We start from the raw sequence: 15,743 nt of genomic DNA on the forward strand, positions 1-15,743 counted from the left end.
CCATAAGTATTACTGGCCTGCAAGCATTTCACTAGATCAGTTTTGAAAAGCAGTAGAAACCTTTTCTAAAGACAGAATTACTCAGAATTACCTTTATACATACTGAAAAGAGCTGCTTATATAAACGTAATAAATTTGAGGCGTGATTAGGAATAAAGAGCTGCAGATAGACTATCAGAAGTTATCCACTGCAGCTTATAAGATCTATTTTCCAACAACCTGTTTTGTTCATTTTTTTCAGAATGAGGATCCTCGTGAAGCAGCTAGTCTTTGAAAGACATTTTTCTACACTGTAATATAATATATCCCAATCTTCCTATAAGCAAAGTGATGCAACAGTCATAATGAAGAATTTCCTTGCCTTTGAATATGACCTGTGGACAAATGGGACTCAAAGTTTGAAAGCACTGCTAACTACAGATAATGAAGATGATTCAACGTTTTCTAATTTAATTTTTACAAACTACTGGGAAAACAAACAAACATACCAAAACACACAAGAAAAGAAAGAAAAGTGGCAAAAAGACTGAATTGAAAGCAAAATAGAGAGTTTATATACACATGAATTGCACTAGAGTACAAGAATCTTACTACATTAAGTGCCGCAATGCACTTTGGTTATTTATTACTCATCACATTCCACATAAGGAAGCAGTCTTTTACACTAACACCATTTACTTATCAAGCAGCCAAACCTGACTTTGGCATTCATCTTCTGTCAACATTTTTCAGTAGGTCAACACCTGTCAATAGACAAGGACCTAAGACAGACATGTCTTTTCAGTAGACTGCTCTAGAGCCTGTCTATAGAAACAGATGATCATCCACTGTACTCCTACAACACCTGCTAAGAGCTGACAATTCTAGCATCCATAACAGGGTTTTCACTCTATAGTAAACAAATGTTAACGCTTTTAATATGACAAGCTCAAAGTAATATATAGTTGGTTGTCTCATGACCAGAATTAATAATACCCACTTTCCTACAGATCTGCATTCTATATCTCTGCCTACTCCCATGGTAACAAGTCATCATCCTTGCCACTGATGATTCCCTGTCCCTGTTTCTGAAACCTTGGTGCTGCTTTGTCCTATGTCACCCACCTATATGCATGTTCTACAGTGCAAGTTGCTTCCATGCATTGACGGATCCTGTGGGATCATTTTATAGGTACCCTCCTCAGGCCTTGACCAACACACCATTAAACTCAGTGGTTACAAACCTAAAACAGAAAACTGCAGATACCCTAAAAAGAAAATGGGAAGTGAATACTGAAAAGACCAGGGAGATGTACTAATTAATAGATCTTTACAGGTTTATCAACAGATCTCAGGATATTATATAAGTTTTATGCTTTATAATTTAATAAATGCTAATAGAAATAGAATTCAGAGATAAGAAGATTGCACCTCCAACAGTAAGAACTACTATAATACAGGATACAAACTCAGACCAGTTGGTTCCACTTTGATCATGGCAAAACTTTATGATAAAAGAAGGAAAACTGTTCAAGAATGATGCTCTTCCCACATTTACATTCTCTAGTTCCTAACTGAAGATGAAACGACATTTTTGGTTTCTTGCAACATAATTTCCATAGGGTTGGTCCAAGATCAAAGGTTGCAAACTTAATGTTTTTAAAATTTGCAATTTGGAAATTTTAGGTATTAAAATTCCTTTCTTTTTGTAAATCTATAGGTACATATATATTTTGTCCATGTCATGTATAACACTATTCTATTTGCCATACATTAGTGAAGAATATTTAATTGATAAGTCCATTGCCCTTTCCTAAGCTATGGCATTAACTTGGGTCTCTCTTACCAGATATTGATCATGACAGATTGAATACATACTTTGTATATTTGGATCTCTGTGGTCTCTCAAGTTAGCTTAAATTGTCCAATCATATCAAAAGATGGGGAAAGGAAGGAAAGAAAGGGACTGGCAGCCAGAAGCCAAGACAGAAGGAGAGAGGGTAAGTGTCACTCTCTTAGAAGAACACGCTAAAAATGACCACTATTGTCTTGGCTTTTTAATATCTCACCTTAACTATTCACAAGAGACCCTGTATTAATCTTAGTCTCCTGACCGGATTCCAGTCCCAGTAATTAAACTGAATCATATTATTCCCTTCTGATTATTAAGTGGAAATTGTCATTAACATTAACAGAACAAATGTTTAATAGCTGATAACACAAGTACAGGCCGTTTTAAATTCCCTCTGTGACTTCAGTTGCATATGTTATTCTCCATTTCACCTTTAAACATTACAAGTGGTTATCAGTACATGTCTGATGTACTGTCACACAAAAGGACACAGTTCATGGGAGAGAGAAATTAATGCTAGGCAATCCACCTTCTACGCAAGCTGCTGAAATGCACAAGCATATCATTGTTATTAATAGGAAATCACAGCAGCACTAATGCAGCAAGTGCCATCATGCAAGATTTTCTTGAGAAAGGGGAAAGTTCAACATGTAAGCTGCAGCCCTTTAAAAAAAAATCTATCACCTAATACAACTCCTTTGAGCAAAAGAGAGTTCTGAAGGCTAACAGGCACAAAAGGAATCAGTGACAAGGGTCTCTAAATAATCTGCCTGCAAAAATACAGCTTCTTGACAACTGAAGAAAGGCATGCACAAAATTGGAAAGAAATCTTCATTGCTAATGTCTTGACTTTTAGAAACAAAATTTTGATAGGACTGACCACCTAATCTGAGTTCCTTATAATGTTCAGCAAGTATTTAGGGTTTTTAATTTCTAAAGCTCCATATAAATATGAATTAATTATCACACTGTAATGGGGAAATAAGGGAAATTGATGACCCATAATACTCTGTCTTCAGCCTTTTTTTCGAATAGCTCATGAATGTTGAATGTCTTCATTAACAGCACAGGCACAGAGTGTTACTAGGATATAATAACATGCATGTTCAGCAAGTTTGCAGATGACATTGAAATGAAGAAAGCAGTTGGTGTGATGAAGGGTTGACCTAACATTTAGAAAGAGCTCAAGACGCTGAAGAGCTCAAAAAATGGGCTGCCAGAAACCTTTTAAAGTTTAACAAAGGCAAATACAAAGTTCTGCACTTGGAAGGAATACATTCATATAATAGTATAGGCAAAGGCTGAAAATACACTTATCACGTGGGCCACTTTCCTAAACATCTTGGTTGTTCTTCTCTGGACTTGTTCCTGTCTGTCAATGTCTTTCTTATAGGTTGGAGCTCAAAACTAGACACTGCAATGAATGAAGGAGAATAATCACTTTCCTCAACCTTCCAGTTATTCTCTCTTATCACATCTCTTTTTTGCCTTTATTGCTGCAATGCACACTGCTGACTCATGTTCAACGTTTCTATTTGAACTCCAGGATATTTTTCTGGAAGAGGGAGCTCAGTTGCCATTTCACTAGATCATGTTCTTCTCCATCACACAAAAGTCATTGAAATATGACAAGCTGAATATCAAAGATATGGCAGAAGAAGTTTAAGGTATTTTCCTGATGTGAACACTATATACTCACAGTTGATAATACAAATAATATAAAGTCCTCCAGTTTGCATGGCATAGCTTCTCTCCCCTTTTAATTCAAAGGAAATCTAACAGTCTACAATTACAAGAACAATACTCTCATAACATTCTTGCAACCCAAATTTTAAAAGTTTTTTACTTGACAATTAGGCCCTTAATCAATAAAGCACTGGCTAAAATCTAGTTTTTCAGTACTCTGAAGATGAGCAAGTGGGAAAAAAGGATGGGGACATTTTGCTTGAGATAAAATATCTTTGGCTGCTGTGCTGCTTTTTCTAGTGTGTTTACTGAAGTTCAGTGAGCAGAACTTAGTGCCGTCCAATCACTAATAGTCTGAAAATATTACTGGAGTCACTATGAAATAGCACAATAAAAAGATAAAGGACTTTAATACTTTCTATCCCACTTCCTTCATTTGGAAACTAACATGACCAAAGAGATGTGTTTTATTTTTGGAGCAGATGAGAAGTCAAAGAACACAGACATCCTACCAGCAGAATAAAAAGTATGTGGGAGTTTGCTCTGTGAGACAATAAGGAGGAGATATTTAGAGAATAGATGCAGTTCTGCCATGCTGTTAAATAGTTTTGCATCTAATTTGCCATGCAGAAAGGCAGAGCATATTACTTCGAGTAAGGCATGCCAATTACATGGTTATAGTGCTTGTGGGACTTGAACTGACTTCTTTACAAGTAATTATGCAGTTTTAGCAAGTTACCTTGCTGCAACTCAGGTCAGTGCCAGCTTAGGATTTTGCCTGACACAGAGCAGGTATGCTCGAAGACAGCAAAAGCACCATATACATCTAAACCCCAAGAAACCCCAAACAGTTCGAAATGTGACAAGCAGTTAGGTGAGAAATAACCAAAGAATCAGAATCCTATGAACCACCTTTCCCCAAATTACTAATATTTTTCTATTCTTTCTTTTTATTCTGGCTCTATTCTCAACCACTAACTTCTGAGTGGTTCTATTTGAAACAAAGGAGAGGAGCATATTATTAGCTACAATATCAAGTTCCAGTTCATCTCATGAATAATCGCATTGCCCATTCAATCCTTAAGAGTAAAAAGCATCAGAAATTCAGCTCTTCCACTTTCTGGGTGAGTGCTTTAATTGCTAAGGTAATTATGAAAATGAGACATGACTACTACTACCAATCTTGACGGACTTTTAGGTTAGTATGTTTACCAACAAATAGTACAAATGGTAGCATAGATCTGTATTGCTGGATGTCACTCATCCCTTCATGATAAACAAAAGAAATGTTATCAATGTGTATGTCTCTAAACAAGTTTTTAAATTTATATAGATTTCTAACAGCAGAAACTTAATTTTGTAAACCAGAAACAATTTCTAAATTAAAATTTAGCTTAGGTAATGAAACATAGTGAAATGAATCATAGAATAGTCTGGGTTGGAAGGCACCTTTAAAGGTCATCTAGTCCACCCCCACTTCAATGAGCAGGGACATCTTCAATTAGATCAGGTGGCTCAGATCTCCATCCAATCTGACCTTTAATGTTCCCAAGGATGGGACATCTACCACTTCTCTGGGCAATCTGTGCCAGTGTTTCACCATCAAACTCGGGTGGCAAACATTTCACGAAGACTTTTAATGGTTTGTAGGCTATAACTTTATAGTCAGTTTGGGCTCCACCCCATTGGTCTACATCACTGGACTGGAACTATTTCTTTAAAGTGTGCAGAAATATTGTACAACTTATCCTTTCATAGGTTTGAGCAGTGAGAAAAGGAAGAACTTGCAGAAGGTCTCTCTCTCTGCACTGTCAGATCACTAGTCCACACCTTTCTGAAGCCATTCTTTACAGGTATAATGTAACTTTCAGTCAGTAATTCTTTTGTAACCATATTTTCTTGGAAGAACAGCTTTCTAAAAGTTAAACTCATAACCAAATCAGTTAGGGAGTAAGAAGAAGTGATGAGGAATAGATCAGTTACGATGTGACTATCTAACAACCACTATAAATTCTAAGTACATTCAAGTCTAGTTTCACACAGTGCCAGATATTACAGACTAGGAAACATCTACAGTAAGGGGAATAAAGGTAAAAATGAGATACCTTCTTTAAAGAGTAACATCATATTTGTACTCTTGTTAGCAACGATGTTATTCAGTAAGGCGATTACAGTTTGCATTGTATTCCCAAGTATACTGTCTTGATGTCCCTGTGAAAACAAAACAAACCAAAACAAAATCCAAATTAAAAAATCTAGTATTCCTTCTGCAAGGTTAGAAGAAGACTATTCCCTTTAAAAAAAAGTGGTAATGCAAAAGCAATACTTTCTTAATCCCTTAAAATTCAACATTTAAAATACAATAAAACCAACCAAATATCTTAGTACATAATATCAATTTCAGGGACGCTATCTAAAACCTTGGACCAAAACTTCTCCCATGTTCTTTTAAACTGAAAGAATTCCAAGTTAGGTCTAAAATCTTAGGACTTCTTAAAATGGCATAGAACTTTATCAACTTAATCTCTATATATTCAGAACCAGAAATATTTCCCTTTGTATGGTATTTCTTTTATTAATGACATTAATTTTACTCTCTTCAGTTTCAGCTTGATAACCCACCATAAGTTGTAAAATCTCTTTGTTGCTTTTGTTGGTATATAGTCATAAGTATAAAATTACACAGATATGTTAAAAACTTATTTCTGTATTGAATTACATCACTCTTATAATGTCTTTGTTTGATCATTGCTTCAGTGATTTTTCACAGTTGTTGAGACTACACTGAGAAAAGGAAGGCATCAAAGTTTATAAAGAAATTTATTTCTCTGTTATATTCACTACACTTGCATACTCACCCTGAAAAGGGTGGATAAGGTGGTGCAGTCAAAGCATTTATTTATACACACTAGAGAAATGACATAACTCAGGTAACTTCCAAGAAGCCAAAATAGGACAAGATTTTACAAATCCGAGTCTAGATGTAAATATAAGTCTGAATACATTTCAAATCTCCCTAGAAGATTCAGGAAAGATTTCGTCCAATTTTTCAGACTCAAAGCCAAATAGAAACATACATCCAAAGTGAAAATAACAACACTAAGAACAAATTGTCATATTTTGTGTACTGTAGATTTTTCACATGCACCTGGGTGACTTCCATGCTTCCCATTCCCAGAAAATCTCTCAGTATTGGTACTGCTCACCTACTTCACTGCCACAGAATACACCATCTATTTGGGTCCATCTCCTGTCTGACAGTAGGCAGTTGAAAAAAGTTAAAGTTGAACATGATGAAAGACTATTTGTCTGAAGTCAAGCATTTCAGATGACAAAAATCACTTCACCTCTTGAATACACACAAAGGAACACTTTCTGCTTCTGCACTACAAAACTAAAATTAGATGCTATTATTTCCTATAAATACCATGAAATATATATGATAAGGCATAATACATCAACAGATAATAAAATACATAAACATACACAGCCTCCTATTCAACTTCAGGCTATGTGAATTTTCTATTCACACTAGAGCACTTTAAACTGGATCATAAGGAGAAGAGACAAGGAAGAGTGCCTCACAGTCCTTTGAAGGACTGTAGTCTCCTACTAAATCCTAAAAAATATATATACAAGAGCTCTTAAAATCTATGTATTTTACATAGCACTTTGAGAGGTTATTTACGATTTCTATAAAGAGCACAATAAATATCTGTTCCTCTAAAGGTTTGAAATGTAGCCTGATAAATTCACAAGCAAAGTTTGAAAGTATAAACACAAGATTCTTCAAAAGATAAGGTAACCAATACAGAAAACAGATACCATAAAGCTATGGTATTAAAAATAAATTTGAAGTTATTGCCCTACAGATAGCTGGAGGGTAAGAAAAACATTTTTTCCAAAAGATCAACAATACGTTTATCTGGTAGTCTATCATCACAATATGTTATTAATTCTCTAGAATTTAATCTGGAAAACAATACATTAAATAGAAAGAATGACTGTTTGTGCTACTGAAAATAATGATACACACAGTGAGAACATAAAATTAACAAAAGCAAAAAAAATCCACAGGTGTCAAAACGAGAAGCTGACTCAAATATTTTCTTTGCAAGTATAATATTTCTGTTACTGCTTCATATGTTTGAAATAAACAACTTGTAGTAAAATTCCCCTTTCAGATACGCAATTAGAAGAGGAGCTGTTAGTTGTTTACGATAGTAGTCTTTCACATTCTCCAGGTTAGTAACATTTAAATGAAGCCATCTTTGCTTTTAATGGACATCAATTATACTATACAACCCTCTACTGAAAGACTAGCACTGATGCTTTACTTTATATCAAAGCAAAAATAACAAAACCCATCTTACCCTCAACACATATAAAGCATAATTCAAGATGCAATGTAGATATCTTGAGGAAGGAAAATGGTATCTTAATGAATTAAATAATCATACAAATGGTATACTGAGCTGTGGTACTAGTGATTTAACATATGTTTCATAGATGGTTTTTGACAAGATACTAGGTTCCAAGAAGCTGCAGGTATGCTTTACTTATCTAAGTCCTCACTGATTGCTGTTAGACACAATTTTAGAGGTTTATATAAAAATATTTAACTTCATAATCTATCAAGGAGCAAAGTTGATCTAATTTGTGTGCACAGCACCACTGACTGTGGACATTTAATGAACAGTGCACTTGACAGCTTTAATAAAACATAGCATTTGCCAGCAGAGATAATTAGAATTGAAGCAGCAAAATTCTAGTGTTTGGCAACACAGATGAAACAACTTCATTAAAATGTACAGCTTCGGCAAATGAAAGGCAGGAAAGCACTGGACCCTGAAGAATCAGCCTTCTCAGAACTAATTGCTTCAGTGCTTAAAAAGGACAGCTATGAAATACCAAGGGCATAACAAGGAAATACTAGTATTAAAAAAAAAAAGAAACCATGGAAGATAAATCAGGCTTTTCAAATAGGATTGAACTGTATTTAGGCCATTAAACTTTTCATTCTAATTTTGAAGGGTTGTACTTTCACAAAAGAAATCAGTTGAAGTATTTATTTAAAGTCAGTTAAGTAAAAGGGTGTGAATTAGCAAAGAAGGAGTAGGAATCTTGGCAAGATACCATGGCTAAAGCTGCCTTTTCCTATAAGTCTATTAGAACAGCTCTAGGAAAACTACAGTATTTTAATTACATTTTAAATAACATAACAGATAGCATTTGTGATAAGAGGTTTCCAGTCTGGGAGGCTTCACATACATGACTCCTATTCATGTATCTAAGAATCCAGAAGAGAAAGCACTGAATGCTATGTTTACAGATATGCTATATTTAAATCTAAGGACCACTATATAATATACCACAGTACTGCTCATTCAATGTGATTAAACTTTAACTGTAAAGTGCCTCTCCTTCTCAAGCTTGCACATGATCTATGAGCACAATTTAGGTAAATAAGAGGACATAGCAAGATAGAGGCTTGATTTTTCATACACTAAATCCATTGAAAGAAGAAAATTACAGAAACAAACCATATTCAAATTATAGTTATTAAAAGATGCCATTTTTATGTGATGATTCTTTGTCACAGTATAGTTGAAATGAAATAAACCAAAACATTGGTGCTAACAAGGACCACTTTACAAGAACATAGTTTAATGTTGCATTCAACCTAGTTTATTTTGATTTGCTCTATTACTTTATTTATGAAACAGAGGATCAGAAACTTTTCTAGTTGGCTAATTTAATCTTTAACATTTTGTGGCTTTTCAGCATAAGACCAGTTATGCACAAACTGAAAGCATATAAATATAGATCTCTAACATCAAGGTAATACTATTTTCCTTGTTAATGATCTAAGTCAGAAGTAAGCATGGTCATGTCTCTTGCTACTCTGCTTTTCAAAAATCAGCCCTTTTCAAAAGCAGTTCTACCAGAGCTAATATTTCCAAATATTTCCCTCTGGGTATGGTCACACAAAAAGGAGCAACTACTAATCTGACAACCAATTTCTAGAATGATCATGCTTTTCAGATGTATCACAACAGTGACAAATTCAGTCCACACATGAAGATCATAAGTCTTGCAACTTTCACAGAAATTCCTGTTGGAATACTGAAAAATAAAGAAAATCTGCAAGTGCTTAAGCAAAGTCAGTTGAGGATAGGGAACCAGCAGAGATTTTGAAGGACTAGGATCTCAAGTATCAATCAACAGAAAGCAGTAGATTAGTCTTAGATTTTGTTCTAATACCCACTGCAGCAAGCAATGCAAAATTTCAGAAGATATTTTCTGAGAAGAGCATCTATTTAAGAGAAGAGTATCAATTTACAAATGTGTTCTCTTGCCATACATAATTTCATATTTTCAAAAGCCTAACAATCTGTCTCTTTATTTTGCAACTCGTTTCTTACATCTTTTTCATTTCTCAAAATTCCTTGTCATCTTGGAGACAAGCATGCAATTTTATCTGTGTTGATGGTCAGAATCTCACAAGGCATAAGGAGGAAACATGGCATTCACAACAACCAAAGTTCTAAAGAATGAAAACATGAAATTTTTTCCTTTTAGAAAACCAGCTTCTGTAAATATCATACAAGTACTTATTTTGCATAACAAACATTAAGAATAGAAAATATAAATAAAGCCATTGCCCTTTCTCTTGTAATTTTATTTCCAAATTCTGTGAGAATACAACTTCAAAGAACAGACAAGTAAACAAGCACAGTATTTTTAACATCTTATCCTCCTTCAAGAGGGCCACTTCACATTTTGGACTTGTGGAAGTTGAATAAAACCATGCTAAGCCAAACAGGAAAACTTAAGCAGCTAGTTAAGGATTATAAAACTGTTTTATGTCAGCAAACATGAGATTTATAAACTATATGAAGAAAAGAATACTTAAATCAGAATTAGAGGAAGACAATCTTCAAGGTTATTAAAAGCGAAACCATATGAAGGCTTGTCGTTTATACCACTATGAAAAGAGAAAGATTCAAAGATATCGATACATCTTTAAAATGAACATGTAAATTTTAAAGTCCCAAATTCTGAGTAAGAATTCCTTTTTGTCTTTCCTTTTGCTTTGTATTTGTTTGACCAAAAAACTATTAGCAGCTATTAGCATGTAAGTTTCTATAAGACAATTTTCAGTGAATCAGTCATCTTGGTTGAAAAACAAAAACAAATCAACAACAGGAAACCCATGATCCAATTCAATGAAATTCATGGACCATTTTTTATCTATTTTTTGGACAAAGACAGGATACATTTTTTTGCAGCACAACACAAAAAAAAATAATGAGCAATCTTACATTCACTGTTACAGATAAATTGCAAAGTAATTCAGCAGCAGATTTCTAAATACAATAACATTTCTTCTTCCTGCAAAATTGCACCTGAATTTCTGGCAGCAATGAAACCTCAGCACTTCTCCTTTTGCACCTAAAAACCTTAGGGAAAGAATGCACTCTCATGGAAAATTTTCTCTTCTGTTAACAGAGGGAGCCTGAGAAGGCTCCTCTCACAAGCAGAGTGAGGCTCCTTCATAGAGAGGACATTCAGAAGCAATTTTATATAAAAACAATTTTACCATTACCCAGAAAGAAGTATCCAAGCAAGTAGCTTCCCAAAGATTAAAACTATTCATTGTGAATTACATTCAAATTCCCTTAAAAGAAAAATTTGTGCACAGCTGAAGAGACAATATGGAAAAGAAGTTATATAGATATCTCACTCTGGACAATTAAACTTCCTGATATCAGTGGATATCATATTTAGAATCATAAATCTGTAGATGCTTTGGGGAGTCTCATGTAGCAGTGAAGCATTTGAACTGCAAAGGCACTTGGGAGCTACAATCAACCATTATGCCAAAAATCACCATACCAAAATATTCACTTATCTGACTTGCATTTTCAGCATTAATTAAAAGCTAGTTCTTAAAAAACTCATTATGTCATCTTTTTTTCTACATGGATTTTGCTTTGATGCAAAGGACACTTTGCCACCACAAGGAAAGAAGTCTCCTATACTCTGTGTTCTTTAATCCATCAGCAGCTGTTAAGGAATGGGTGTCTGTCTCTCCTCCCTCAGAACCTGCCCCTGTCTCTATAGCTAATTGCTAAAGCAGTATTTAGAAGCAAAAACTGATACTGACTCAGTTTACACTGCCTACTGAGGTGTGCAAGATCAAGATTGAAATGCCTTTCCTGACATTTTCCAAAAAAACCCCAAAAACTAAGAACTAAACTTTTATGAAGAAGTAAAAGGGATAGAAAAAATATCCATTGTCCCTCTTAATGTCAAATTGAATGTTCTATTCTTCTTAGTCACGGACTTCCTTAAAATTCAATGGTGTTGGCAAAAAATGTGTTGAATGAGAAGCCATGGGCTGACAAAGAAGTGCAGGGAAATTGAATGTTTGTCTGAATGAGGAAAGAATGCTTTTTCCTACCAGAGTTTAGTTGGGTTGAGGACAGATATATTCAAGTTGTCAAAAGTGGCAGGAAAATCACATTTACATGTTTAATATTTTTGCTTTTACTCCTTGCTTTATGCCTTCTACCACCAAAATACTATTTAGCTTGAAATACATTGGGTTTTTTTCCACACATTCACATTTACTCAATCTGTAAATGCAACAGAGAAGGCTGATAAATAGTTCATTCAAATTAAACTTGAAAACAGTGAAGGGCTGGTAAATCAAAAGGAAACATCTGCTGAGTCTTCTGTTACTAGAATCATGGTATAGTCTCATTAGAGTTGGCACCTTCAAAATATATTATTCCTTAATTTCTATTATTAGTTATTTTAGGAATTAGTTAAGTAGCCAATTACTAGTCTGAAAGACATTAGGAAATTCTCATCTTATATTTTATATCTTTTTTCTAAGTTAATCTCATTCTTGGACACCTGTTCATAGAGATTGTGAATGTTCCCAAAGAGACATGCATTTAGAAAACAAAAATACCCAATAGTTAGACTCTACTAGGTATCAACACTTCATTCAGCTAGAAGTGCACATACTACTGTCCATAGACGTCCCAGCAAACTCATCTTCCAGCCCTTCCCCACCCAAGTTACTCCTATAGCAGCAAGCTACATCTTCTCCTAGTTGATACTGAGGCACCAAACCACAAGGCAGGAAACAGGGGAGTACTAACAATATTCCTCAATGAACAGACTGGCAGAAGTGCTGAAGTAATACAGCCAGCATTATTATCCCATGAAAGGGCATTTCTTTCGTGTTCCTATCATGGGCTTAGACAGACAAGCAATCATGCTCTAAGAAACTACATTCCTACTAGGACAGGTATGGCAAGAGAAATAATGAACTGGTTGATGCAAATGAAAACTCTACCTTGTAAAAAACTGTGTAAGTAAGAAGTTGTTAAATAACTTTACTCATCAACATAGTGCTGTTTTGTGGTGCTGTATTCAATAAACATTATCTCTCAAACAGTAAGGGTTTTTGCTTAGGAGTAAAATTCATGTGTACTCTAAAGAAATATCATAGGGAGATTTTATTTGGCATAATTTTTCTGTGCTTAATATCCATGGTCAAGACAAGACAATCCATGATTGAAATTACAACAACTTTCAAATCACCAGCCTCTTCATTTCCTTCTGACATTGCAGAAGGTTACAGAATCGGGTATCTCCTCCATTTTAGCAATTTTATTTCCAGATGACTGAACACTGAAAAAAAGTATAATGGATGGTAGACTCACATATGTGTTGAGTTTGTTGGTTTGTTTGGTTTTTTTAAATCAGTTAATTAAGGACCATAACATTAGCAAATCCTTATCATAATCACCTTATTAAATATTTACAAATCCAGGAAACAAAAAATACTTTTGGTATATTATTATAGTATCTTTGTGAACTATAGGAATGGGGTTTATGGGTAAACTATCTTTGTAAAGTTTCTTCTATAAATTAGTGGTATATAATCTCTATTCTCAACTCTATCTCAAGTTAATGTTCCCTGATAAACAGTATGTGTATTACACAAACACACTTTCATACTCCATGTATCACAGTGTTATCTTGGCACTTATTCAGGAACTTGAAGATGAATGTGTTTTCTTCTTATGCCACGCTGTGTATATGAAGTCCAAGAATAAAAGTAGCTGAGGTGAAATCAATGGTCTGAACAAAACTGAACTATGATATTGGGGCAAAGATTAAAAATTTGAAGGCAAGGTTAGGATTCAGAGTAGTCCTAACTATGTGTGTGTGTCACAGCAATTAAAATTCTCCTAAGTGGATTTGATACACATATTTAATTAAATAAGACTTGAAGCATTTGGTATGTCTCTTAATGCCAGTTTACAAAAATAAGTACTGCTGAAATCCAGGTCTAAAAAATATGGTGTTCCTATAGCGAACAAAAAAATCTCACTGCTCTCAGAGAAAGAAGTCTGATACTAAGAACCACATTTGAAAGGAGCAGTTTGTATTTATAGTCAGACAACTTCCCAACAAATAGAAAACCAAAAAGATAATAAAAGTACAGTTACTTATTCTATGTAAATACTAAAACCACACTTTCTCTTGTAGACACAACAGGAAGGAAGCTAACTGTTATCCAAAAATCTCCCACAGAGATAACAAATCACTCATCAGCCTAACTTGGTGTCCAACAAACAAGTCACCAACCCCATTCCTTAATCAAATTCTCTGCAAGGTTAACATGATTTTGCTTTATTACTGTTTACCACAAGAAACAGCATGCAGTCAAGATGAAAAATTAAAAAGAAAAAATAAATAAATCTAGAGACTATAAAGACAGAACTTCAAGGCTAAATGACTGTAACTTCTCCTTGCTTAAATTCTTCCAGGACGTTGCTGCAGTTTCCAGACTCTACAGAGTTTGCTTTTAAAGTTCTCTGTGGTGGCAGAACCAGAGACAGAATAGACATCTTGGTTATGTTGTTCTGAGACAAAACCAGTATTTTTAAATTTCATCATGATTTTTTATTCTTTTATTTGTTTTTGTCCTGCTTTACATTTGATATTTGCTCTATCTGTACATGTGACCCTATGAAAAGTTCACTTTAGGAGGTCATATTTCAAGTATGTATTTCAGAAACATACTTACGAAATGACAGCCCCATTTTGGCTCTATAAAATACTGACAGCATGAATGCAACATCAGTCACAGGAATTATATCTTCCAGCCACTAGAATTTACTGATATTGAAAGGCAACTGTTTCTTTAGCTAGCAACAGTCTGCCTGAAGAGAAGGAAGTAAAATGGAGAAAGAAATGACAGCTAACAAGAGCAGCAAAAATAGTAATTATTATTACGCAAAATATACTTGCAATATGAGGTTTATAATAAATAATTTTAATAATAATGTTTATAATATTTAATTATAAACAATGAAATTTTTAATAATAAGGTTGGTAATAAATATATTTTTATAATAAAGTATTTATAATAAATAAATTTATAATAAATTTGTATGTGTTAATAAATTACTATTGTGAATCTAACTCTTACTGTCACCTGTTCTGAAGTCAACTCCTACATCGCAAAGAAGAGCAAAGGTACAACTTAAAATTGAAAAGCTTAACTCAGATCTACAAGAATACAAGGAAAGGAAACCAATTCTGCTGCTCATAAGCATTTACAAAACAGTATCAGATGCTATGACTTGAAAGTAAGTATACCTCTTGTTGTTACATATGATCTCACTCATAATTTATGCCATTTTCTTAGGAGATTAACAGGTGAATCAAAGACAATCAAGAATGGCTAACAACAGCAAGATTGGAGGCTCTTCTAAGCAAGTCCTACTTCTTTTTCAAAGATAGAGGAAGTTACACTGCATTTTGTTATTACTATTATTAATAAAATGTTAAACAGCATTTTTCTTTTTGCACATCTTTCCAGGGTAATTTTCAAATACATTATTATAGTTTTCTTCATAGTCTCACCCCATCTCTTCTCCTAGTCATTTCTATTTAGATACTTACATATTTATTCAAGAAATTAAGAAATGAGGTTTAAAATTGCTATAGGTTACAAAAACAAGTTCCACTTAATGACAGAGATACATTCCAGTCATCAATATGTGTTTTTTCCCGAGCATAGGTTCAATTCAAATCTTCCTGCTTTTCACCACTGTTAAGGCAACTATTGCCTGGAAACATGGGAGATTCCAGTGCTAGTATAGTGTAACACAGCACCTTCAAGCCTCTAAAA

General features: G+C 34.2%; 1 protein-coding gene across 14 annotated transcripts in view; it reads right to left on the reverse strand.

The window, feature by feature from the left end:
* ULK4 (unc-51 like kinase 4) overlaps positions 1 to 15,743 on the reverse strand; it is a 227,206-nt gene that overhangs the window by 82,599 nt on the left and 128,864 nt on the right. For all 14 annotated transcript variants that reach the window (XR_010434258.1, XR_010434260.1, XR_010434256.1 and 11 more), the window contains one exon: positions 5,623 to 5,728. Coding sequence is in view for 5 of the 14 variants with exons in the window: in XM_064670861.1 (XP_064526931.1) it covers positions 5,623 to 5,728 (106 nt within the window). In the remaining 9 variants the exon portion in view is untranslated. The remainder of the gene's footprint in view (positions 1 to 5,622; positions 5,729 to 15,743) is intronic.

This window comes from Pseudopipra pipra, chromosome 1 (genome assembly GCF_036250125.1).
Source record: "Pseudopipra pipra isolate bDixPip1 chromosome 1, bDixPip1.hap1, whole genome shotgun sequence".
NCBI classification, from domain to species: Eukaryota; Metazoa; Chordata; class Aves; order Passeriformes; family Pipridae; genus Pseudopipra; species Pseudopipra pipra.